At 35.7% G+C, this 27,608-nt stretch overlaps 1 protein-coding gene and 1 non-coding gene across 2 annotated transcripts in view; both read left to right on the top strand.

The window, feature by feature from the left end:
• TMTC2 (transmembrane O-mannosyltransferase targeting cadherins 2) overlaps nt 1-27,608 on the top strand; it is a 400,812-nt gene that overhangs the window by 184,772 nt on the left and 188,432 nt on the right. Inside the window, exon 3 of the mRNA XM_019455252.2 lies at nt 7,266-8,094. Within this exon, the coding sequence (XP_019310797.2) occupies nt 7,266-8,094 (829 nt within the window). The remainder of the gene's footprint in view (nt 1-7,265; nt 8,095-27,608) is intronic.
• On the top strand, nt 27,075-27,220 carry LOC128775109 (U12 minor spliceosomal RNA). Its single transcript, XR_008419769.1, has one exon. It is a non-coding gene; the product is annotated as a U12 minor spliceosomal RNA (small nuclear RNA).

Raw genomic sequence — 27,608 nt, 5'->3', positions numbered from 1 at the left:
TTTTTAGGTAATAGTTTTATAATTTTCTATCTCCATTTGGATTCATTGTATTTTTATCTAATTTTCTTGGGTAATTAAGAAATGTTCTATCAAAATTAAGGTAAGGATTACAAAATAATTGTAGATAGACTGAATTAGGATATAGAAAAGTATTTTTTAAGGTTGAGAAACTTATTATAAAATAATTGCTACAGTAAATACTCAACATGCAAAGTATATGAACTAACACATAGACACTTATGTGTCCATAACCAGAGTTTAGATTTGTTAATATTATTTGTTTGTATTTTTGTTTCAAAAAATTGTTTTAACCCAAGAAATGTCAGTTTAGATATATCAGATTGTCAAAACTTTTTTTTTCTGCTACATTTTTTGGGGGGGCCATGAATAAATGGCAACTACTCACAAATTTGAAGCCATCTTTGTCTTTTCATCCATCCATCCATCTTCCTTCCATGCCCTGCCCTAGAGATTTCATCATCTCATGTTTGGTGCAATTATTTCTATGCGTGAGGGGGGCGAGGGAAGACCCTACATATATATTGTATGCATTTATGAAAAATACGAGATTTTTTCCTGAATGGCCTATATAATTTTATAATATACATTTTTTGCAACCTGAGTTTTCATGAGTCATGTTACTATCTAATGATTTGGTTCATTTACTTAATTGCTCTACAGTATTTTTCATGTTGGTATATATGCATACATATGTAAATATATGTATCTATATACTATATGTTGTTGATATGTGTAGTTTATTCGTTTAGAGAGAGAGAGAGAGAGAACATGCGTGCACATGTGCAAGCGGGAGAGAAAGAAAATATTAATCAGGCTCTGCACCCAGTGCGGAGCCCAGTGCAGGGTATGATCCAGCAAACCATGAGATCATGACCTGAGCCTAACTCAAGAGGTGGATGCTTAACCAACTGAGCCACCCAGGCGCCCTTGGTCTATTCCTTTTAGTTGCTTTATAGAGCCATATTGATATCCCATGATGTATTTCCATACTTTCGAAATTTTTAGCTATTTCCTTATTTTTGCTTTTATAATCAATGCTGCATTAGAAACCTTTGTATTTAGATCTAAGAGGTTTTGTTAGAGAGTAACTAAATCTAGGTTACCAAATAGTAGTGCCCAAACGGCTCAGTCAGTTAAGTTTCCAACTTTGGCTTAGGTCATGATCTCATGGCTCAGGAGTTTGAGACCAGCGTTGGGCTCTGTGCTGACAGCTCAGAGCCTGGAGCCTGCTTCAGATTCTGTGTCTCCCTCTCTCCCGACCCCTGCCCCGCACCCACTCTCTCTCTTTCTCTCTCTCTCTCAAAAATAAAAAATAAACATTAAAAAAATTAGGTTACCAAATAATAGATTACAAAAATTATTAATTATCTTAATACTTCCAAATTTCTTACCAAACTAATTTATATTTTCCCAATTTGTAATGATTCTTGTTTCAACACAATTTTAGTGACTTTTTTTTTTTTTAAACGTTTTTTATTTATTTTTGGGACAGAGAGAGACAGAGCATGAACGGGGGAGGGGCAGAGAGAGAGGGAGACACAGAATCGGAAACAGGCTCCAGGCTCCGAGCCATCAGCCCAGAGCCTGACGCGGGGCTCGAACTCACGGACCGCGAGATCGTGACCTGGCTGAAGTCGGACGCTTAACCGACTGCACCACCCAGGCGCCCCAATTTTAGTGACTTTTATACTTTTATAGACAATTCTTTTTTTTCCAATATTTTTTTTCACTTAGATTCTTTGAAATATGGTCTTTTTACTTTATTTTTCATTTTTATTGGAAATGAGTTATAATTGTTTATTATAATAATTGTATTTTCTCTGAATTTCCTGTCTGTATTTTTTAATCTTTTTTTTTTTTTTTCTGTTGTATTATTTGCCTTTTGTGATTCACATTTAGGAGCCTATTCCCCCCCAACCCTCACCCCCCGGGGCAAAAAAAAAATTTTTGTCTTCTGTATATTGCAACAAGACTCGAATATTTCAGCTCTGAATTATACTTATTACAGAGATCTCAATTCCTTTGTAACCTGACCTTCATGATACTCATTTATTATACTAGGAATCCAATTTGTCCCAGAGCCTGGGAGAAAGTATTATTTATGTTTCATTATGATTTATTCACTTACAATGAGAAAAATATGCCTTAAAACTTTGTGAAATGAAAGCCAGAATCCCACAGTATTTTCAGTGTCAGTGCTAAGAATTAGACTTGTACAAATAGGTAACAATTCTCAACTTTGGCTGCATTAGGATTTCCTATGGAGTTATTAGTCAGACAAGGGCATCGGTATTTTTAGAAGTTCACAATTAATATTGATGGTTCTTTAGATTTGAAAACTTTCTTTTAAGGCACTGTGATTCTTCTCCTCCTCAAGTGTTTTTCTAGACAGAATAGAACTTGTAAACTCTATAAGCTTAGGGTCTATGTCTGTCTTCTCATGGGTATGTATCCAGTGTGCAGTAGGATAGTGCCTGCCCCAGCCAGCAGTCTTAATGGTATGCTCAAGAATTCATTATGTTTTCACTATTAAACTGCAGTCACTTCCCTTGGGGCGCCTGGGTGGTGCAGTCGGTTAAGCGTCCGACTTCAGCCAGGTCACGATCTCGCGGTCCGTGAGTTCGAGCCCCGCATCAGGCTCTGGGCTGATGGCTCGGAGCCTGGAGCCTGTTTCCGATTCTGTGTCTCCCTCTCTCTCTGCCCCTCCCCCGTTCATGCTCTGTCTCTCTCTGTCCCAAAAATAAATAAAAAACGTTGAAAAAAAAAATTAAAAAAAATAAAAATAAAAAAATAAACTGCAGTCACTTCCCAATGCCACCATCAAAGATTATACTCAGATCATGTTCCCTTTCCTGGACTTAGACTTCTCATCTTCGGAGTGTGGATTTTTAGTAGTTTTAACTTTCAAGTCTGTGGTGGCAATTCATAAGAACTCTCATACCTTATCTTACAAATAACTGAGTTGAATCGATTTGATAAACTAAGCCAAGAATAACAATAACAACAACAAAATGCTGAGGCTAATTGTCTGTCTTAATTCCTAATTGTAGCTCAATAAGAAGAGACTTTTTCTGGGTTTGTGAAAGTTATTTTTAGATGGTAATGAGTCTGAACCTTTTTATTTTTCCAGAATTTTCCAATATTCCAGAAAGTGAAATATTGGTGATGACTGAACATATTACTCCCCTTACCATTAAAAATTCCATAAATCATTATATGAAATACTGTTTTTTAAGTTTTTTTTTTTTATTTTGAGAGAGAGAGAGAAAGCAAGAGCGAGCGAGCATGCATGAACAGGGAGAGAGAGAGAGAGAGAGAGAGAGAAAGAGAATCCCAAGCAGGCACTGTGCTCTCATAGTGCAGTGTAGGGCAGGAATTCATGAACTGTGAGGTCATGACTTGAGCCGAAATCAAGAGTCAGATGCTTAACTGACTGAGCCACCCAGGCACCCCAAATACTTTTGAACTGAAGTTTGCCACAGATGTTTTAAAACACTGAGGCAGTTAATTCTGTGAATTTATCATTACTGTGATCTGATATTTAACAATACCATCTCTTAAAATTCTCATAATTTCCAACTGTTTGCTGTTTCTCATTTTCCTTATTTTGAATTTTTAACTTCTAACCTCCTCATTTCTTTTATACCTAGAAGTACCCCTTCTTTAAATATTTAAAATAGTTTTCAAAATAATTTTCACACTTAAAAGTAATACATCTGTCTCTCTCTCAGTCTCTGTCTCTGTCTCTGTCTCTCTCTCTCTCTGTCTCTCACACACACACACACACACACACACACACACATGCACACACAACTCTATGAATTAGAAACTTTTTTTGGAAGTGATAATTTCCAAGGTCTTAGAGGAAGATCCCTTTCATGATTTTAAAAGTTGGGAACAATGTAATCTATGTTAAAAAGTGCTGGGTCACCAGTTACAAAGAGACTATCGTGCTAATTCAAGAGAGGGCATTTGAGAATCAAATGATGACAGAAGGGATGGTGAGAAATGGACAGATTTGGCATGTATTCTGAAGTGACAGACTACTTGGTAATGGATCGAATGTGGAGGGAAGGAGAAAGGCTGGAAAGAAGAAACTGGTTACATAGTTTTACCACCTTCTGTGGTGGTGATTGGAGGAGGAACTATTTAGTGTTGGGAAGGTACAAAGTTCTATGTTGGGCATTTTGAATTTGAAGTACCTACATGAATGTGCCCAACAGGCAATTGAATAAATGACTGTGGAGATGAAGGAAGGTTAAGGTGGAATCATTAGCATATATTAATATTTTTTAAAATTACGGACCTTTGCTAAGATCATTAGGTTAACAATAGAAATGGAGGGGATGGTCCATGACCAGTTCTGTGGCTTCCAGCAATTGAAGGTGGGGTGAACGAGAAAGAGTCTGAGGAAGAGAATCCAATGGCAGTTGCATATAATACACAGAGACTGTTTTAATAGAGGTTGTACATGCGTAAGATATATTGCTCTTTGTGGACTTTTTAAAATGGAGGTATAATTGACGTTTAACATTGTATCAGTTTTAGATGTACAACATATGATTTGGTGTATGTATATAATGCACATGATCACCACAGTAAGTTAATATCTGTTACCACACACACATTTTTTTCTTGTGATAACAACTTTTAAGATCTGCTCTCTTAGCACCTTTCAAATATGCAATACAGTTTTGTTAACTGTAGACACCATGATGTACATGACATCTCCAGAACTTATTTATCTTATAACTAGAAGTTTGTACCTTTGACCACCTTCACCCCTTCATCCATTTTGACAAGCCTTTCATCCCTGTCTCTGGCAACCACCAATCTGTTTTCTTTCTCTGTGACTTTGGGGTTTTTGTTTTTTAAGGTTAAGTGTTTGTCTTTCTCCAGCTGACGTATTTCACTTAGCATAATGTCCTCAGTATCCATCCAGGTTGTTGCAAATGGCAAGATTTCCTCCTCTTTCTTCTTCTTCATCCTCCTCTTCTTCTTCTTCTTCTTCTTCTTCTTCTTCTTCTTCTTCTTCTTCTTTTTAATCTTATTTATTTATTTTGGGAGAAAGAGAGAGAGCAAGTGAGTGAGCGTGACCTGGGGAGGGGCAGAGAGAGGGAGAGAGAGAGAATCCCAAACAGGTTCACTGCTCTCAGCTCAGAGCCTGATGCAGGGCTCGATCACATGAATGGAGAGATCATGACCTGAGTTGAAATCAAGAGTCAGACACTCAACGACTAAACACCCAGGCTCCCCTCCTTCTTTTTTTGTGGGCAAATAATACTCCATCGAATATATATAGCATGCTTGTTATTTTTCATCTGTCTATTGACACCTATGTTGTTTCCATGTCTTGGCTCTTATAAATAATGCTGCAATAAACGTAGGGGAACAGATTTTTTTTTTTTTTTAAGATAGTGATGTTGTTTTCTTTGTAAAAATACCTGAAGTGGAATTTCTGGATCATATGGTAGTTCTATTTTCAATTTTTGAGGAACCTCCATACCGTTTTCCATAGTTGCCGCACTAATTTACATTCCTACCAGCTCTGCAAAAGTGTTTTTTTTTTCTTTCTCTACATCCTTGCCAACACTTAACTATTTCTTGTCATTTTGAGAATAGCCATTCTAATAGGTGTGAGGTGATATCACACTGTAGTTTTGGTTTAAATTTCCCTGGTGATCAGTGAATGTTAAGTACCTTTTCATGTATCTGTTGACTATCTCTTTGTCTTCCCTGGAAAAATGTCCATTTCGATCCTATGTCAACTTTTAATCAGATTATTTTTTTTTTCTTTTGAGTTGTATGAGTTATATGTTTTGAATATTAACCCCTTATCAGACATGATTTGAAAATATTTAGATTGCCTTTTTATTGTGTTGATGGTTTCCTTTGCTCTACAGAAGTGGTTTTTTTTTTGTTGTTGTTGTTGTTGTTTGTGTGTGTGTGTGTGTGTGTGTGTGTGTGTGTGTGTGTGTGTGTGTGTGTTTTGGTTTGATGTAGTCCCATTTATATTTGTGCTGTTGTTGCCTTTTGTGGGTTGTTTAAACATTTTTTTAATGTGTATTTATTTTTGAGAGAAAGAGAGAGAGAGTGAGTGGGGACGGGCAGAGAAAGAGGGAGACAGAATCCTAAGCAGGCTCCAGGCTCTGAGCTGTCAGCACAGACCCTGACACAGAGCTCAAACTCATGACCTGAGTTGAAGATAAGATGCTTAACCGACTGAGCCACCTAGGGGCCCCTGTGGGTTGTTGTTTAAACTAAATATTTGTCATATCTTTAAGTCTCCAAGCACCATTCTGTTTGTCATTAATGTATAATTATATACAGTCTCAATGTGAGCAGTAAGATACTGCATTACCAAGGAATCATTAAAATTGGGATATACTATCCATCCCTCCCCCTTTCCATTGCCTCTTCAGGACTTAGATTGTTTGAGGTCACTACATTCTCACTCAGGTTGAAAGACTTTGCCAGAAAATTCTCATTAGCAAGAATGCCCTTTGGTCTTCTTCTTGTAATTTTCCGTCTTTCTCTTGAAATAAGGAAGTACATTATTGAAGTCATTTTATTTTTAGAAAGTTGTCATCGGTGTGGGAAATTTGGGATTCATGAAGAGTGTTATTAAATGTTTGATGTCACTGATGTCATTGACAGCATGGGGTAGCAGATGAAAGCCTGGTTTATAAATTCTGCAAGAAAATTCAAGACAGTGAAATGAGGACTGGCATAGACAGAGCTAAATGCTGTTATTCCCTTGAGCCAAGCAGAATCTTGTCATACTCCATATTTTGGGGCATGCCTGCTCTTGGTTTTCCCTAGAATCTAAACCCCAAGGTGAAAGAAGATCGTTATCAGATGTCTTCTGTATCCCATGCACAGTACTCGTACTTTTACACTGTGGTCTCAATTTAACCCGACACAGTTCTGAGAGGGAAATACATTCAATCCATTTTATAGAGGTCAAGAAAGTGAAGTTTTGGTTATTGGTATTTTAGAACAAGAAGAACAAATAAAAAATGCTCATCAAAAGTCACGTACAAAGTAGGCTTCCAGAGTCCATTGTTTTTCAGGTTAAATTTCCCCCTAAACTTGTTTAAAAGGAGATGGAAATAAAGTCATGTATTTAAGACTTAATGTGGTTTGAACTGTCCACTTCAGAATGTCTTTTTGTCTCTAAATGTTGTGTTCCCATGCTGTATTGCCGATGGTCTTAATTTTTTCCCCTTCTCTTTTGGTTTCAGAGGAAGAACTTGTCTCTTTTCCTCAGCATTAGTTTGTTAACTTTCTGGGGGACTTCGCTTTTGGGTGCCCGATTATACTGGATGGGAAACAAGCCACCAAGCTTTTCCAACTCTGACAACCCAGCTGCTGATTCGGATAGCCTTTTGGCTCGGACGCTCACTTTCTTCTACTTGCCAACCAAGAACCTTTGGCTGTTGCTATGCCCAGATACACTCAGTTTTGATTGGTCAATGGATGCTGTGCCTCTGCTGAAAACAATTTGTGATTGGAGAAACCTACACACTGTGGCCTTCTATGTCGGACTCCTCCTCCTTGCCTACTATGGCTTGAAGAGCCCAGGCGTGGAAAGAGAATGCAATGGGAAATTTGTAACAAATGGCAAGCAGAATGCAAATGGACATAGCTGCCATTCAGATGTGGAGTACCGGAACTCAGAGATTAAGCCCAGCCTTGCATCCAAAGTAGAAAATGGCATTAAAAATAATGTATCACAGAGAACACAACTTCCTTCTACTGAGAACATTGTTGTTCTTTCTTTATCTTTGTTAATAATACCATTTGTTCCTGCCACGAACCTGTTTTTCTATGTGGGCTTTGTAATTGCAGAGCGAGTATTGTATATTCCTAGTATGGGCTTCTGCCTCCTTGTTACAGTGGGTGCCAGAGCCCTTTATGTCAAAGTCCAAAAGCGGTTTCTCAAGAGCTTGATTTTTTATGCTACAGCTACATTAATTGTTTTCTATGGACTCAAGACTGCAATCAGGAATGGAGACTGGCAGAATGAGGAAATGCTGTATAGGTCAGGGATAAAAGTAAACCCAGCTAAAGGTAATATTTTATTTTATACTTTTGCCTGGACAGTTTACTCACTGTGCCTTTTTATGTCCTTGCTTCTTGCCTAAAAACACAGTATTAAGGAGGAAAAGGTCCTTTTACACAATACCTCTATCTCTCTTTCATTTCATTTTTTGAAGAGATGAGCAGTGCAGCCAATTAAAGACGTATCCAGAATTCCGTATTTGGAATAGGCAGGTATTTTCTTACGTTCTGGACTGCATTTGTCCAGAGGAATTAGAATGCGTGTGTAAAAAGTATTGACTGTCGTAAGAATTGAGAAAAATGCTTGGTTTCTATATTTTAAATACTTAAATAGACATCATCTCTTTCATCATGTAATGAAAGTCAGGCTGTCCCTCTTGAGTATATGTTAGCTTTCCTGTTTTCCAAACATTGCCTGAGGAAACAGCATACGACTTGCATCGACATCTTTAAAAGATTTGGAGGTAAGGCTACCTCTGAATCTTGGAATCGTGTCTCTAGGTGTCAGTGTGCGCGCATACAAGTGTGAGTCACCCTTAGCTTTGCCGAGAGGCTAAATAACCTGGATGTTGCCAGGCAGCTAGCACATTCTTACTTAAGAGTTCTTAAGTCACTTAGGGAAATAAACTTCACTATACAATAAGATTGATCATATATTTCATTATTGTTTTTGGTTTAGAAAACTATTTTAGCAAATCACAGACTCTTTAGCCAGAATAGAAAGTCTCCCTCAAAGCATAAATGAGTAGTCAAAGTTGTTACAGTGATTTCTCTGGTTTAGGCAATGGAATAATGATAGAAGCCAGAGAGCAGTTAAATGAAAACAAGTGCACCTCTAAGTGCAGAAATATATCATGGTAAATAGTGCTAACTAGTTCTGTTCTTCATAAACCATTTTTAAAGTTATTTATCTTTTACATTATGGTAGCTGAATAGCATTTGAACTGGACTTTTCCTACTTTTCCTAACACAGTTCTGAACCAGTATTCAAATACAAAAAGTGTAAAACTGTTCCAAATGTATGGAGTGACATACTGATGGGTCTTGGGATATATATGCAAAGATCTAGATACCCCAGAAGCAACTCTGTTATCCTTATCTGATTGCCAATTAAGGGTTCAGCGAGCAGCTACTCATTTCTTTAAGCCAAGGAGGTAATTGTTGGTACTCGCAATACTTAATAGATTGCAGGGATTTTAATGGGAGTAGAAACATTAAAATTGAGCTGGTGCATAGCAGAGAATTCCTCAGTTGTGTGGAAACAAATCTTTACCATGTGGCTTTTGTAGGTAGTGAATGCTGCACAGTTTAGTGAATGCATGAACCCAATTCTTGCTGTAAAAAATGTTGCAATCAGTTCTCACAGAATGCTTTTCAGCTGGTTTTTCTTCACTGGTAGATGAAAGTATATAAAGCAAGGCTATGTTGCCAGTTTATTTTCCTGCTGTTTAAAACCAGATACATTGTAAGGAATGAAAAACAAAAAAGCCAGCGTGTTAATTTCATCACAGGGTCGTTCTGCAGATTTATTAAATTCATTGGTTAAGTTTCAGGTTAACCTACTGTAACAAGGAGCCAAGATAACAGTGGCTTAACTAAGATAGAAGCTTTATTCTTTCATGTAACAATCTAAGTATATGCAGCCCAGAGCTGATAAGATGGCGCCATGGGTTTTCAGGATTCGGGCTCCTTCTCTTTTGTTCCCTTGCCATCTCAGTAGTGTCACCCTGTCCACATGGTCCAAGATGGCTCATTATCACATCAGCACTTCAGCTAACAGGAAGAGAGAAAAAAGTGCAAGTGGTGGGTGTACCCATTCTCTTTAAGAGTGTATCACGAAATTGCACACACCATGTGTGCTCACTGACTATTGGCCACACCTAGCTGCAAGGAAGGCTGGAAAATGTTATCTTATTCCTGAGAAGCCAAGTATCCAGCCAAATTTCATTACTCTTGAAGAAGTGTGTGGGGGGTGGGGAGGGGGAGGGAGGAGCAGATATTCAGATGCTAGAGTATGCTGTCCCTGTCCCAGCATAGGTGGAAAAGCATTTTGTAAACTCCTAGGTTTTCCTAGGAGATACATTTCTAGATATATTTGGCTAATATACTTTTAACAGTTATAATTCCAATTTTGATTAAGTTATTTTGGTGACGTGGTTAAAATGCTTGATTCTTCATCCATTCACTCAGTAAAACGATTATGAAGCATTTCCTCCAATATATTTTCCTGTCTCCTTCCTAGAACTTGAGAAGAGCTAAAGTAATATTTAGGTGCTCTCAATATTATTAGTTAAGTGAATATATCACTGACTAGTATTATGAGTCCTTTGAAACCTCAAAAATTGAATTCCTGGGGAGTGCCTGGGTGGCTTAGTGGGTTAAGCATCTGACTCTTGATTTCAGCTCAGGTCATGATCTCACCATGGTGAGATTGAGCCCTGTGTCTGGCTTTGTGCTGGGCGTGAAGCCTGCTTAAGATTCTCTCTCTACCTCTGCCCCTTTCCCCCACTTGCTCTCTCTCTCTCAAAAAAAAAAAATTGAGGCGCGCCTGGGTGGCGCAGTCGGTTAAGCGTCCGACTTCAGCCAGGTCACGATCTCGCGGTCCGTGAGTTCGAGCCCCGCGTCAGGCTCTGGACTGATGGCTCGGAGCCTGGAGCCTGTTTCCGATTCTGTGTCTCCCTCTCTCTCTGCCCCTCCCCCGTTCATGCTCTGTCTCTCTCTGTCCCAAAAATAAATAAAAAACATTGAAAAAAAATTAAAAAAAAAAAAATTGAATTCCTGAACCCTGTACCCCTCCCCTCTTCCCGCCCTGCAACCCCATCACCATCACCTGTACCCCTGTTTTACTTACAGCTTTGACCATCTCAGTTGATGGTAACTCCATTTTCCCAGCAACTCTGACCACTATTTTAGAGTCATCCATACCTCTTCTTTTTCTTTAACACCTGACATCCACTTCATCAGCAACTCCTCTTGGCTCTGTCTTTAAAAATATGTCCAGAACTTGGCTACTTTTTATCACCTCTACTACTACCACTATGGCCCAAGCCACCATCATCTTTCATGGGATTACTACTAAAAGCCTCTCACTTGACCTCCCTGCTTCTGTTTTCTTGCCTGTTAGAGAAGAGAAGGCATTCTGTAATGAATATATTGAATAATAAATGTTAAAGTCATAGTCTTTCTCCCTGAAGAATTTATAATCAGTTTTAGAGATACGATCTATATGCATTGAAGAAGATGAAAGTGTTAAATATTATGCTGTTGATAGATAAGGAACTGAGATATACTTCATAATAAGAGGGATAGAATTGGAAATGGAGGTAGTTTGGGATTCCATGAGTCCCTTCCGTGCCATATGCTTCCATTTTGATACAAGGCAAAACTAGGTTCTTTATTTTTTTCTATTTATAACATGCTAATAATAATGCTGGCTATGATTACTTCCTTAGGAATTATGAGACTGGTAGTGATCTTCCTTTAGGTATTTTTTTTTTTTTTAGTCTCCTGTTATTTGAGTCTAGCAAAAGATTAGAAACCCTTTAAAGCCAGTCCTTTTTAAGGTTGTCAGAGATTACAGTTATTTCATTGAGTTATTTTTTCCCCCTCCTTTGAAAGCTTTTGCAAATTTTAGAGCACTTCAGTCTACCATGTGCTTTAACAGAATATGATTTGAAGCCTCATGAAGCATTATACATTAAAGCTGTTGCCTTCAGTAATGGGTCCTGTAGACAGCTGCCAGTCATTAACTGATTGGATGCAAATGATGATGGGTGAAGCCTGTCGTAGTGACTGTGCTGCTAATTTATGGTTTAAATCTGGATAGTGGAGAAATGATAGCTGATTTGGACTATGTAAACCACAAGTCCTGTCTCATTATGTGGTTGATAGTGTCAGGAAAATACTAGACATAGTTGATTACTGTAGTTTGCTGATTTCACAATGACTCTTTGCATTTTTGTGCTTAGGAAAGAGGAAATTTTCTCTGATGACTGCTTTAAGGAGCAACACACATAATATTTGAAAGTGTTTGTATGCGGGCGTGTGTGTGTGTGTTTAAAACAACATATTTTGGAAACCATATTGATTAGTATCTGCTTGAAAAAAAACATTTTTTAATTCATTAAAAGTGGTTACATGTATGACCACACTTCTTCGTGGCCTCTGGCTTTCTCTAAATCCCCATATGTTTGGCTCTCTGGAGAATTGGGTACCATCGATCTGCTACTGTGGCTTTTTTGAAGGCACTACCCAATTTTCATTTTCTTTCTCTCATTTTCCACACCTCTTTCTTCTATAGGATGGCCTCTTTCCTAAATTGATTCATTCTCAAGGTTCTGTCCAAAGATTGCCTTTATTTTCCTTTTTGTATAGATTCTAGAACACTTCCTGGTATATATAGTAGGGGGTTGGTAAATATGTAATTGAATTTCTAAATTATTTTCCTCATGACCTCTTATCCACGTGGAACTTTTCCACTTGGATGTTTTGCCAGTACCTCAAGCTCATCACCATCTTCCTTAAAACCAACTACTTGCCCACTTCTTTATTCATTAAGGTCATAAGCACAAACTAGCAAAGTTATTATACAGAAACAGATCAGTGAACACATAAACTTAACAAAGAATGATAGCAGATAGGTGGCATATCTGGTATCCCAAAGGCATTTAAATTTTTTTAAGTTATAGATTAGAAAAATCAAGTAATTTCCTTAGGAGAGTTTATTAACTATCAATTTGCTTTAAACAACATGACTATGATTTTTAATTGTTTGAAAATAATTTCTTGAAAAATAGGAGCAATTAAACAGGGTTAATCCAAGGAAAACTTGTCCAAAAGCTAAAGTTTGTTTTAATGTCTGTTTCTAATGTAAATGTGTGAAATGATATAAGTGATGTATATTTAATGACACACATATTTAAAACTCTAAAGGTGATTACCCAAGGGTTCTATACTCAGTTCCTCTTTATGCACATGACAAACACTGCCCATTTTGATATTGAAAAGGATAGAAAATAGTTGTTGCAGCCATACGGAGTTTGACAATTTTTCTTTCTTCCTGGAATTATGTAAAACTGATAGTGCTGTTTCAACCCCATGTAGTTTCTGATTTCAAGCAGCAAGTGTGTTGAGGGAATAGCATTTTACGTAGGAAACAACTCATAATTTAAGTGAAATCGAAACCTTCAAGTCATGTGAAACTTGACTAATTCATTGTAGATTTTATGGTCTGAGTTTTTGTTTACCTCTCGTTGAGTGTCTTCTTTAATTGTGGTGAACTGCTAGCATTTAAACAGCTAACACTGAAATTGTATAGTAAATGTTCCCGTATTTCTTAGGTAATTTATTTTGTTATTTCTGAAGTAAGATGAAAATATTTTAAAAGGGGTTTAAATTTTTATAAAAAATAAAATTTAGCAGTAAAGTCAGGAAGGGCAATGAGTGTAGCATTTTACTTAAGACCAGCTGGCCTGGGTTAAAAAGCTGTAAAATACAGATTTTCACTTTTAACAGAGAGATGTGATAGGAGGGAGCTAGCAAAAAGCACCAGGAAAGGCTGATTGTGAGAAAAATACTACAAAGTTAATTCAGGCTTCCACAGAGTAGAGAAATTCTATGTGGCTTCACCTCAATCCATCTCTTCTCTCTTGAGTAGAAAATTAAAATATAAAATAATGGGAGTGGCAAGAATAAAATGAAAATGTCTCATTAGCTCAACCAAAGTATTTTAAAAAAATAAATATGTTAAGTTGTTAAAAAATAAGGCCAGTTTAAAACATTTGAGTTTTGAAGGAATCAGTGGTTGCTTTTTAGTTGGGATGGGGTAGCTACAGACGTTCCAAAGCATCAGGTTTCCTTGCCTCTAAGAACGGAAGTGATATATAAATCTTTTCTTTAGTTCCAGCTCTCATGACCCCAAGTACAGTTGTATGGGGGAAAAAAAATACTGGACCACAATATGAAGCAGGTGACACACTACTTACCCTGTCTTTAAAATTATCCATAACAAAACTTTTAGAATCTTTATGGGCTTTTGAAAACTCTAAAACCTATAATTAACATTGCCTTAGATTGAATACATTTTACCAGTGGCTATATTTCAAAGGAATTCAAACTAGCATATTATTAAAACAAATATGAAGTAAAATTATTCTGATTTCCATACTAGTTTTTGTGATTAATACTTAAAATGCAAACATTTTTGCTTTTCCTAAATATATCTGAAAAGATGAGAAATGTGTATACATACTGTTTAAAGAATACTACCAAAACAAGTAGCCATTTCACAGTTAAGAACACATTAGACCAGTATCTTTGAAGACCTTCCCCCATTCGTCTTTTTTCAGTTTTGTTTCTTTTGATTAATTTCTTTTATTTTATGCTAGAACCTCCATTACAATGTTAAACAGAAGTGACGACAGCAAATTTTTTGTCTCATTCTTCTTGAAAAAAGGATGTTTTTAGTATTTCACCATTAATTACGGGCATTTTGCAGGTTTTTCTGTAGATGCTTTTATCTGTAGAGTTTTCTTCTTATTTCTAGTTTAAGATTTGTTTTTAGGAATTAATATTGATAATGTCACAGATTTCCCCCCACTCAATCTGTTAATTTGATGATTTATATTAATAGATTTTCTAATGAATGTACTTTGCATTCGTGGAGTAAACCCAGGAATTATAATGTGTTATCATTTTTATATTCTTCTAAATTTGTTTTTTACCCATGTTCCTTAATGAGATTGGCAATTCGGATCTTGTGCTATCATATTCTGGTTTTAGAATCAATTAATCTTTCAGAATCAGTTTGGGAGTATTACTTCTTTTGTGTTTGCTGAAAGATTTTGAGTAAAACTAGAGTTACCTTTTTCTTTATAATTGGCAGAATGTGCCTGCAAACCTGGCTGAGCCTGAGGTTTTGTTTACAGGTGGACATAATTTATTCTACTTTCTTCATTTCTTCCATGATTTTGAAAACATTTAAGATTGACTTTTGGATCGATTTCAGGATTTTTTTTTTTTCTTCCTGGATCTTGTTCAGTTTAACTAGTTTCAAATTTATTTGCACAAAGCTATACATAATGTTCTCACACTATCTTTTTGGAAATCTCTGTTGCAAGATTAGTTTAAAACATATTTTTACTTTGAGAGGATTTGAACAACAGATGTTGTGTTGCCCCAAACTTTGTGAAGGTGGATTTATGTATAGGAATTCCCAGGGAATTTTTTTATTCTTTTTTTTTCTGTTTGTCCAGATATTTTTGACAGAGAATGCATTTGCCTTCTCCTCTGAGGTCTGTTTTTTTTTTTTTTTTTTTTTGCTCGTTTGTTTGATTTTGTCTAGTTCATCTCTTTAGGCTGTTTGCTTTCAGGGGCTTGAGTTTATGTGGTTTCTGCAATCTGAACTCTCACTTAAAGCTGATTAAAGCCCAAGGCCTCGTTCATCATAACGTCACATATGCAGAGTGAATGACATCCTCAGAGCTGTTTACCCTTATGGATTCCTGCTTGCAAGCAGTTTCTAGACCTAGGGATTCCCCTTAACTTTCCTACCAACTAATACGTTCCTTAACAAATATTTTTATTTTTTGATCTAGCATTTTTATGCATTCTGTACAAGGAGGGGATGTCTGGACATTGCATTCCACCTGCTGCCAGGATGGGGAGGCTGAGAAAGGATTTCAAATCTGGCATCTATTAAGAAATGGTTAGCTGTATTACAAGTTATTTTTGAGCATAGAGTCATTTGTTTAGTCTTAAACTAGTATTTTTGAAATTTTAAATTCTCTTTTAACAAAAGAGAACCAAGCTACTAAAGTAAGCTGACAAGTATATCAGAGCACTATCTAATACAAAATGAAATTAGAGGTATTTAACTGTTATAAATCACAGAGGGGTAAAATATATTTGTTTCCTGCTGTAATAAGAAGTTACAGATAATGTCGCAGATACTGCAGGTTTTTAAGAAAGCAAACAGAACATGTTTTTTAGTTTAGCCTTTATTATGCATATACCCCTATCCACCCATCACTGGTGATCATGGATTTAAAAGATTTCAGTTAAGTCTCACGGGATTATGGAAAAATCTGAGATGTTCCAACTCTTATGATAATTTTTGAAAAAGGGTTAGTTGTAGGAGAATGTTTATATATCATTCTGTTGGGAAGATGGCCAAGACAAAGTGTGAGCCCTATTTTTACATTCAGGTATTAAATTAAAAATCTCCTCTTTTTAGCTTTGCATATTAGTATTAAACTTGTATGTTATTTTGGAATATGAATATTACCAGCCAGGGGGATCTAGCAGGAATATACATATTAACTAGCGTACTAAAAATTAAATAAGGATAAAACATATTAAAAGTTTTGATTTAATAGATAATAATATTGTTTTCCAAGTAAGAAACCATAATCCAATTTGATTAAATAGTAGAGAGAAATTAAAAAAAAAAAAGACCATCTGGAAGGCAGAGCTATATTAGAGGCTTTATTGTGTCATACGTTTAGGAGTTTAGGATTCTAATTCCCAATAATACTAGCTGCCACTCTGAACATTCATTCAGTCATCTTAAACAGCATAATTCAATTCTTTTATGTAAAACGCCGCAGGATATTATATTAAAATATCAACATTAATATCTTTTTTGGAAGGGGTGTAGACATACATGTTAATTAGGAAACTTTCTAGGGATTTTAAATTTAGAGAGAAGGAACTGGATGAGATATTTAGTAAAACAGCTGAGAGTCACATTTTGACAAAAACAGGGATTACTGAGATGTCAATGCACTGTTTCTGTGAGTGCAGTTCTTCTGGATGGGAGAGGAAGCTCACAGTTTTATAATGTTTGGGGCTCTGTGTATTGCAACTGGGAACTTCTAAAATAAATGCGAGAAATCATTTTTCTTCTTTCTTCTCTTCTCTTGGGGAAAGGGAGTAAATTTCTTCAATTATATATCATGAGGCGACCAGCAAAGACCAGAAGGTCTGATACGTTGATAGATTATCTGTTTTTACTTCATCAGTTGGCTTACTCTCTGAGTCTTACAAATACACTTTGGTGGTGTGCAATACTGATATACAGTACCTCATTTCTCTACTTAACTCTGTTTTTAATAATCTGAATATTTTCCAAGGCTGGCTTCAAGTCATGTTCACCCTAGTGGTTAAGATTGAATAGTGTTGTCTGTATTTGTATGAGTGTTGAAACAGTTTTAAAGTAGAAGTGAGTTTCTGGGCTTATGTAATGAAAATATGAGCATATTAATTAATGACATTGTACAAATCTTTGTATTCTGTATTTTTCTTATCTTCAGTCTAAATGATATATTTGAGGGGCGCTTGGGTGGCTCAGTCGGTTAAGCTTCCGACTTCGGCTCAGGTCATGATCTCACAGTTTGTGGGTCCGAGCCCCGCGTTGGGCTCTGTGCTGACAGCTCGGATTCTGTGTCTCCCTCTTTCTCTGCAACTCTACCACTTGTGTGCTTGTTTGCTCTCTCTCTCTCTTTCAAATATAAATAAACATTAAAAAATTAAAAAAAATAAATGATATATTTGAGACTACTTTTGCTTTTGAAACTCTATTATTTGGAAGCAGTGATACGGGATTTTAAAGTATCTTTTGTTGTTCCACATTAGGATAATGATTTTTAGATCATTTTTGAGGGCAGGCGATACCATCCCTAAAGTCCTTCCTGTGCCATGCCTCTTTGCTCTAGGATGTGATTCTAGAAGTAAGAGGTTATGTGGTGCTTTGCTCTGAGGCCTATCATGCTTTGGTTGTGGCTACTGGTTCTCATTCCCAAATTGAACCTAGAGTAGATACTTACTTTTAAGGTTTTAACCTAAAAGGTTGGATTTTAAAAAGTGTATCCTAACCTCAGTTCTGATTATTTGATAGGAAAATACAGCTTCTCTGGGCACTCGTGTCTCAATTGGTTAAGTGTCCGGCTCTTGATCTCAGCTCAGGTCATGCTCTCACAGTTCATGAGTTCGAGCCCCACATGCTGCAGAGCCTGCTTGGGATTCTGTCTCTCCTTCTCACTGCTCCTTCCCCACTTGTGTACGTGCATGCTTTCTCTCTCCTCTCAAAATAAACTTAAAAAAATATTTAAAAATTTTAAAAAATATAGCTTTTCTATGGGTTTTAATCAACTTGGCATGTAATTAGTTTGCATGTCAATATTACTTTAAGACTCATGGATAAAATAATACAGATTTATGTCCCCCAAACCACATAATCTAATCATCTCATATAGGTCGTAATGTTCATTAATCACTCATATGTGCCCAGTGGATGTGTTTGTTGCAAAAGGTCCTGTAATAGCCTCTGAGAATCCCCTGCTGTGATGCCAGCTAGTTAAGATTAGAACTTCCGGAGACTAAACCAGCCCTTCTCTTTCTTATATACCTCACTTGATATGATAATGTCATTTAGTGCATTGACCCTTCGGATTCTTCCTATTTATTTTACCCTTGTGTGTAATAGATTGCTTTCACTGTTTGGAAGTACAGTGTTCTGGATTGTACATTTAAGTCTGTTAAACAAGAAATAGCATTCTTCGTTTCAATATCATGTTTTTCAAGTGATACAAAAATGCCTGAAGTATTTGCTGTGTAGCCTTTTTAAAGAACCTTTATCTCATGAACTGTACAGAAAAAAAGGCAAAGACAATTAACCTCCCTCTATTCTGTTGTTATAGTCAGCTGAAAGTACGGGAAAATACTTTAAAATGATAGTTGCCCAAGATTTGTGCATATAGCAAAGGTAATTAGTGTTTTTAGAAATTTCATATTCAATAGATAATTGTTCTTTTTTTCTTATTAGCATGCATAAATATTTTTTACTCACATGGGTTATTGAAATTTGTATTTTTACTAATTATATTTTTAAAGCCCCTTTTCCCTAGTATTAACTCTACTTTTGCAATGTTCAGTACTAGCTTCTGAGTTGATAAAAGTGACTGTCAAAAATTAATATAGAGAGGCTAATGTAAAGTATGAAATAGTGTCCTGATACACTATATTTGAGATGTACTATGTTTTTATTTAGAAGCAGATTTTTTTGGATAACATATGAACTTGACGATTTTCAAAACTTTGAGTTTTGTTTTTGTTGGCCTGGATTTACTTGGCAATATAGTTCTCAATGGCACACTCAGAGATCCTGAATATAGGAGACGTCCTATAAAAAAGTGTATATCTAATTGGTTATGTTTCTAATAGATGATAATGAAATACCATTCCTTTTCCATAATAATGTACTTTTCAGAAAATATATCTCTTATCTTATTTCATCATCTCAGTCATGCTGGAGTTTAACTTGGGCAAGCATCTTTACACCCGTTTCACAGATGAAAAATTGAGAGGCAGAGTGGTTAAGGAGAAATAGCATGGCAAAAAGTGCCGATTTTGCAGTAAGGTAGGTGTGGGACCTAATCTTAACCCAGGCTCTTAATAGCTGTTTTCATTATTCTTATAGTGTTATCACAACCCCTCTGAAACTCAAGTTGCTGATCTGTATAGTGAGTGTGCAGTACCACACAGGGTGTGTGTAGCATATCCAGGCCAGGGTGTGGCCCACAATTCAAGCTTGCTGAATTACAGCTTTTACTATTGCTAATAAGAAATGGAAGATTCGAGTAATTTACTTGAGTATACCCAGATCTAATTGGTAACAGGACTCTACTAAAACTTTGGTTTGGGGTATTTTGTTTTACATTTCCACATCAAAATTCTTTTAGTGACCATTAGTAGGAAACTAACCTGGGCCATTTGATGGCATCATCATTCAATGATGACAGGATTCACTATGAGATAAAGCAGATTATGAGATTCGATTTTAAGAGAACAAAGGAGGGATGCATTTGTGGCTCAGTTGGTTAAACAGCTGACTTCAGCTCAGGTCATGATCTTAAGGTTCTTGGATTCGAGCCCACCTTGGGCTCTGTGCTGACAGCTCCGAGCCTGGATGGAACCTGCTTTGGAGTCTGTGTCTCCTTGTCTCTCTGCCCCACCCCCGCTACTGTTCTTTCTCTCTCTCAAAAATAAATGAACATTTAAAAAAATTTTAAAAAAGGAGAACAAAAGATCCCCTTGTAAATAAATAAAAGGATTCTCTTTCTCCCCCCTGGAGTTGTTTAGGATTCTTGATATAGTTGTTTAAAAACTCTTGGCTTTCCTAAGCATTTTTCATCTTTCAGACCTGAGCCAGACTCAGACAATGGCACTCATGATAGAAGCAAGGGATTCTTTGGGACATTTCTCTTTCTGATACAAAATCAGAAGCAACTCAGCCACTCCTTATAATCAATCTAAAGGTGCCCATTGAACAACTTCACAGTCTCAGTCTGACTTCATGAGAGATCAGTCAGATTTGAGGAATTTCTAAAAAGCCTGCACTGTATCAGTAGCCTGTTATGTAAACAGGGTCACTGTATGTGGTGTGCCGGCTTATATATTCACCAAGTGTTTTTGTTGTCTACTTTTAACAGTGTGACAGGCTCAAAAGGGTCTGTTTTTAAGATCTGAAGAGAAACTCAAGGTTTAGGTGCTTCCAAATTCATTACACTTCTAAATGCAGTTGTATTTACTATGATATTATTATAGTACTGTGGGTTAGTTATTCTGAAACTTTGCAGACAGCACGTTGCCATTAGAAAGGGATATAGAGCAGATTTTTTGTTTTGTTTTGTTTTTTAAATTTTTTTTTTAACGTTTATTTATTTTTGAGACAGAGAGAGACAGAGCATGAACGGGGGAGGGGCAGAGAGAGAGGGAGACACAGAATCAGAAGCAGGCTCCAGGCTCTGAGCCATCAGCCCAGAGCCCGATGCGGGGCTCGAACTCACGGACCGCGAGATCGTGACCTGAGCTGAAGTCGGATGCTTAACCGACTAGGCCACCCAGGTGCCCCTTTTTGTTTTGTTTTAATGGAGAGACCATGGGAAAACTTCTGACCACAGATGAGAGAAGTGCATGAATAAAGGCAGGCACAGGGGAGACGCAGCAGCGCAGATCACGAGTGGAACTGGTAACAGACACTGGGCTATAGATATGGGGGTGGCCCATCATGTCAGTGTCAGGAATGTGGTAGAGATGACAGATGCTAAGATGCTAAGGAACAACTCTAAATGTGTTGAAACGCAAAAACCTGCTCTGAATTTTATATGTGTATATTGTACTATGCACATAGATATTATAGTGACTAACAATGTTTTCAGGACAGTGTTAACATGTTATTGGGCTACTAAATTTTACCATGTCACTTTTAATACTTGTTTTTTTCTTTATAGGAATAAATTTAGTTTCAGGTTCATCCGAAGTAACTAAAGATACAGAACTAAGAGGAAATAATTGCATATTATAAAATTGCTATAATTAGAATTACATAAAAGTATATGGTATGAATTCTGGTATCCTATGAATCATAGTCTTTACATTATGTCTGCTTTTTCACTTTACATCTTAACTAGACAGTTTCTTTTCTTTTACCCACTTAATATGTTCTTTCTTGTAATAATTCAAGGTTTCGTTACTATAGGAAAAATAAGTTCTTATCGTCTTATAAGGACTTTTATTTCCCTGGAGTGACTATCAATAATTAGTAAAAAGCCCAGGCTACAAATGTTGACTCCCTTATGGTCTTTACTAATGGAAGGAGTGTAGTTTAATATATATATACATATTATATAATATGTATATTATATATATGTATATGTATATATGTATATGTATGTATGTATATGTATATATATTATATATGTATATGTATATATACATATATGTATATATATGTATATATATATTATGTATATGTATATTATGTATACATACATAATATGTATATATATTATATAATATGTATACATATATATAATATGTATATATATATAATATGTATATATATATTGCATTTATTGCAAGTTCCATGCAGTTACGTGGCTCTTTTTAATTCTCCTTTGGCAGTTTTCTTTCCCCCTCTTTAAAGTGAGAAAGTTTAACATAATTAACCTTTATAACTTAAAATGATACTTAAGTTATATCTTTGGTAATCCCATTTTGGGGAATCTACCTAAAGTCCTGTGTTCCATAGTGATTATAAGCAAGGGCTTTGGAATGAGACAGACATAACTTTTACCTTTATTAGTTTATACAGGTCACTTGACTTCCCTGAGACTCAGTTTCCTCATCTAGTATTAACTGATGATAATCTTCTTTATTATATGGATTAAGAGTTAATATATACACAACATTTAGGCCTGTCATCTGAATGGACATAATTCTTACCAGACACATTAGACACTACGTATTTATTTTATTTTGCACCTGGTCCAGCTTTGATAACTGGCAAGATTTCAATTTTTTAACCCTTTTTGGTGGTAGCATTCTGATTTCAAACAGGTAACTCATATTGGAGGAAACAAAATTGAGGATTTATTACCTTATTTTTTGTAGTTAAATGTTTCAATTCTGCCAGATCTTTACATAGAACTCAAGTTTTGAGATAGAGTCTAAAGACCTATATTAAAGTTATAAGGTAAAAATAAGTTAGAGCTGAGGGCAGAAGTCCAAAGTGAGTGTCCTTAATGATTTTGGTGACCCTGATCATTGCACCAGTGAAATGAAAATGCTGATATGATCACTCTCAGGCATGATTGCTTCTGTAGACCTGAATGGTAAGTAACTTAAATTTAAATCATAATATTAAGGGAGTCGTTCATCTTAGCTAATTTTTTGAAGAGTGCTGTATGCCAAAGTCATAAGAAAATTATTTTAACCTTTATGATAAGTAAGTGTACATGTCTTCAGACTTTTAGTATAAAGTGAAAATATCCTTGAAAAAATTGCTCAAATCTTCCTCCATGGATTTTGTGAAATCTGTCAAGAGATAGGAAATTGCAATAGTGTAAGTTTGAAGTTAGTCTGTGAACTTAGAAATACCATGTATTTGAATGAGGGTTTTGAAAAAAAAAAATTGGAGGTATTTATTGCTGTAGATCACTTAGCATTTCTAGAGGGAGCTCACATTTGATTTTCTCTTTAGAACAACTTTAGCAAGATGGGAATATTTAATTGTTCTTCTGCCTTTCAAGGAACATAAAATAAACTGTGGCAGATTGTGGACTAAGTACAAGAGGAGCTTTCATTGTGAATTAAGGTCAAGTTTCTTCGTAAGTGGATACCCTTTAGATGCAGTTGAATATCAATGTGAAGGGCCCTTGAGATGTTAAGAGTTATTCTAACTACTTCACTTCCTGATATTTCAACAGAAAAATTTTGTTTTCTTTTCAAATATAAGATAACTTCATAGATCAGATTTTCTAAAGCTGATTCTCTTATACCGAGAAGTAGCTGTTTGCTTTCCCTTCATGTAATCATCCTGTATGCTTAGTCCTGGGGAATAAATCATGTGCTTGTTAAACAATGCTTTTTAAATGTCTGTTCTGTGCAAGGCATCTTCAGGGCACTTACAAGATCTTGATAAATGTACCTGAGTCCCCAGCATCTTTGAGCAACAACCTTTTGTTTACAGAGTATGTTCTATTGCCAATAAGTTAACTGGAAAGTGTGACATTTAAAATTATATTCCCAAAGAAATGTAAAACACTTAATATATTGTTTGGCATTAATTTTTCTGTGGTATGAAAAATACATTATGAAACATGGGTACAAGATAGCTTTATTTTGTTGTTCCTGGAGGATTTTTTTTGCTCCTAGTGGTTCTGAGGGCTGATGACTCATTTGAATAATTTATTTTGTTTTCATATTATACTCCAGTCCCTTAATTAAATATGTAAAAATATTGAGTATTATAATAGGTTATTCTACTTTATATTCAAACTCAATATTGACAGTGTGAGAGAGCTTTATCTCTTAAGTAGATTCTGATGCATGGAAACATCTGGATCTGACTTGTCAATAACTTTTTGCTACTTAGAGAGTTAAACTCCTGTTTTCTCATCAATGAAATGGGTGTAGTAATATACCTCAGAGGTTTTTATTGGGTTAAGTTCTGGACACTGTCAAAGCATATAGTAAGCTTTAAATAATGGAAGTACTCTTATTATCTTTATTATCATAATCTATTTTAAAATTTCTTCTCTCCCTCCTCTTCCCTCCACTTTTTCCTCTGCATAGGCTGAGAGTACTACAGGGTAAGGCCATGAGAGGAGACAGCAGTTCTCTCAAATGAAAGCAGTTTCTTATAACACTCATTTTGTAAAATAACAAAATAAGATGAATACTCTGAATATTTTGAGATGCTATTGGGAAGAACTTTTAAAAACTACATAGAGATTTTAGAAATAACTAACATTTTTTGAACTTCAAAGAAGAGCTTTATTATATTATCTTCAGAGTTTAAAGTGTGAATTAGATTTCATGTGTGTACCCTATTAAAATATGGACTTTAAAAGCAATGAGATATTTTTTTAGGCTTCATCATAATTTCTTGGATGAATTTCAGAGATTTTATTTCAATAAAACTGTACTTTTAAAAAAAGTACATTTATGAAATGAGTGCATCACTAAAATATATAGGCCTAAAAATGTAAAAAAAAATGTAAGTGACATTAAATATTAATGAAAATGTAAGATCTTTTAGTTCTGTTGGGCCAAAGTGTAATTACCAAGTGAAAATTTGAAGATAATCCCAGACATCTGTTTCTGATTGTCTTAGTACAAGAAAAAGTTTGTGAATGTTAAAACTCTTTATTCCTTAAGTAGGATATAGGATAACCCTGTCTCTATTTTAAAAGAATGTGGGACCTTAATTTTTCTTCTCTCTCTTCCTTCCTTTCCTTCCCTCCCCTCCATTTCCCCTGTGTCCCCTCTCCACCTAACCCAGTTGTAGACAGTTAGATTAATTATATTCCTAGGTTCATGGCCAGTTTGATCATGACCAGGATAATCCCTTCAGGTTTCCTCTCTTTTATTCATGTGTTTATTCCCATTAACTCTAACTAACTTCATTTTCCCTTTGCACCATAGACAACTGCTCTAATGTACTTGATTTTAATCCTTAGATTTGTAGTATGCCTTTGCAAAATGTGTAGTGATATTTTGGGTGAAATGAATTTTTAACATTTATAGCTAGTGTTGTGACACAGAATGCACCTGATATTTTGATTCCTTGTTGGCTTTTTAAGGTCCATTCATGTGTCAGTGTTTATATGGCGTTTGTTGGTTCTCATCTGTGCATAGTAATACATGAAGTTTATTTCCCACGTGGTATTCCCATGATGGACATGTTGATTGCTTTCCACACACTAAGAGGCTTGCATTAAACACCCTTTTATGTGTTCTCTTCGATGAACATTTCTTTGGCCATGGGATTGCTGGTTAGGGCTTATCCTGGATTTGGTGAATCTTGTTGATTTGACTGAGTTCTGTCAAATGGCCCAACAGGATGGCTGTCTCAGGCTTACACTGCCACCAGATAGTACACTGGGCCTTCCCCCACAATCCCACTAGTACTTGGTTTTATCCGGTTTTCTAAATATTGCCAGTCTCAAATCTCATTGTTCTCATTTATGTTTCTCTGGATTGCTAAGGAATTTGGATATTAGTTAAAATGCTTTAACTTACTTATTTTATTTTAATTTATGTTCATTTCCTTTGCCCATTTTTTTCCCCTCTCTGTTGGATTTATCTTTTTCTGGTTGCTTTGTTAGTTTTTTCTTCTTTTTATTTAAATGTTTGAAATATCTTATCCTAATGTATTAATGCATGTTTAACTTTGCCCCTGTTATCCCTCAATAATTAGAAGTCTTTAATTTTGAGATACTCAAATTCATCATTTTTTAAACCTTTTGAGTTATATTTGAAGGTCTTTCTAAGAAATCTCTTTTCCTCCCACAAGATATTCTCTTACATATCCTTGTTAGCTTTATCTTTTCACATTTAACTTTTAAAGCTATCTGGAATTTACCTTTGCATATGATAAATATGGTATAAAACTCAAGTTTTATATTTCTCCTAGATTGTGGTTAGAATACATTTTCTGAGTATACTAATAAACAATGCAAAAATATTGATTGAAGTTACTTAGAATTTATAGATTAATTTTGGGAAAATTAATGTTAATTGTTATATTAATCATGTTAAATTGTCCTACCCATGAGCCTTAGAATATTTCTCCATATTTTTCAAGTTTGGATAGTTTGGGTAGTTTCAATTACTCAGACTAGCTACATTTAAAAATTGATCTGATATAAAAAAAAAGTTGACTTGGTTGATATGATCAAATTTAAGTAAAAAAAAAAACAACAACAAGAAAAAAACCATGGCTACTCTGATTAAGTCTTTAGGATAATTATATAGCTGTGAAATCATGACGTTAGCCCTCCTAAAATATACTTTTTATAGTTCACTTCAATGTGTTTTCTTCTAAACCATATCTGTGATAGCTAAATTTTAAATGTTTTTTTTAATTCATTGATTTTTTAAAAATTTTTATTGAAATACGATAAATGATCACTTTTATGAAAAGAATTACTATTTAGTTGACCCCAGTGGAATTTTTAAATTTTAGGTCATATTCTATAAGATAGTTTTATATATTTAGAAGTGATCTTTATGTTAGCATTGAGGGTTTTTTTCTTTAATTTTTTTTTAACGTTTATTTGTTTTTGACAGACAGAGATGGAGTGTGAGCAGGGGAGGGGCAGAGAGAGATAGGGAGACAAGGAATCTGAAGCAGGCTCCAGGCTCCCAGCTGTGAGCACAGAAGCCAATGCAGGACTCAAACTCACAAACCATGAGATCATGACCTAAGCCGAAATTGGATGCTCAACCGACTGAGCCGCCCAGGCGCCCCAGCATTGAGTTTTTGTAGCAGTGATGCAATAATTAATCATATTTAAATTTGAATGTGTGGAAATAGTGACAGCAGTTTTTACACCAAAAAACAAACAAACAAACACCCAAAACCTAAAATGTATTTTGGTAAACACAGTACTGAAGAACGGTTATTTAAGAAAAAAGGGATTTTGATGCCTTAAACTTATGAGTAAGGAAAATAATGATTTGGGGGACACCCGAATGCTCACTGCTAATTTGAGACAAATATTTGAGCTGGTAGTTTGCCCTAAGGTGACCTGCCCACTTTGCAGGAAGCCAGGTAGTGGTGATCTGCCCATTCTTCTTTAACACTGAAAGAGGAGACTGGTATGCAGGTAATAAATGAGCTTGAGGGAAAAAAAAAAGGGGGGGTGCGGATTTTGAAAAGAAATTGTTTTCATATTTGAGTGTGATGCCTTTCAGCCTAAGACCATCAGGAACACAGTGGTAGTGAGGAATTTGGCTTAATTACTACTTGCACTGAGGGAACACCACATCATGGGCATCCTGAGGTTGTGTCATAGAATTTGAATATTGGTTGGGTGATTTGGGAGAGCGTCTAAAGAAGCAGGGTGTTCTCTAGATTGGATGCTGAATCAATTCTGTGACTGGATAAAGAGGCCATTCATTTAGGAAGAGAGAGGGATGTTTTTGGTGTTTCTTGGGTTGTACACTGGCCTTTTTCT

The sequence above is a fragment of the Panthera pardus genome, unplaced genomic scaffold, assembly GCF_024362965.1.
Source record: "Panthera pardus isolate Hobbes unplaced genomic scaffold, ASM2436296v1 HiC_scaffold_6, whole genome shotgun sequence".
In the NCBI taxonomy this organism is placed as follows: Eukaryota; Metazoa; Chordata; class Mammalia; order Carnivora; family Felidae; genus Panthera; species Panthera pardus.
This window is presented reverse-complemented; position numbering and strand designations above follow the sequence as displayed.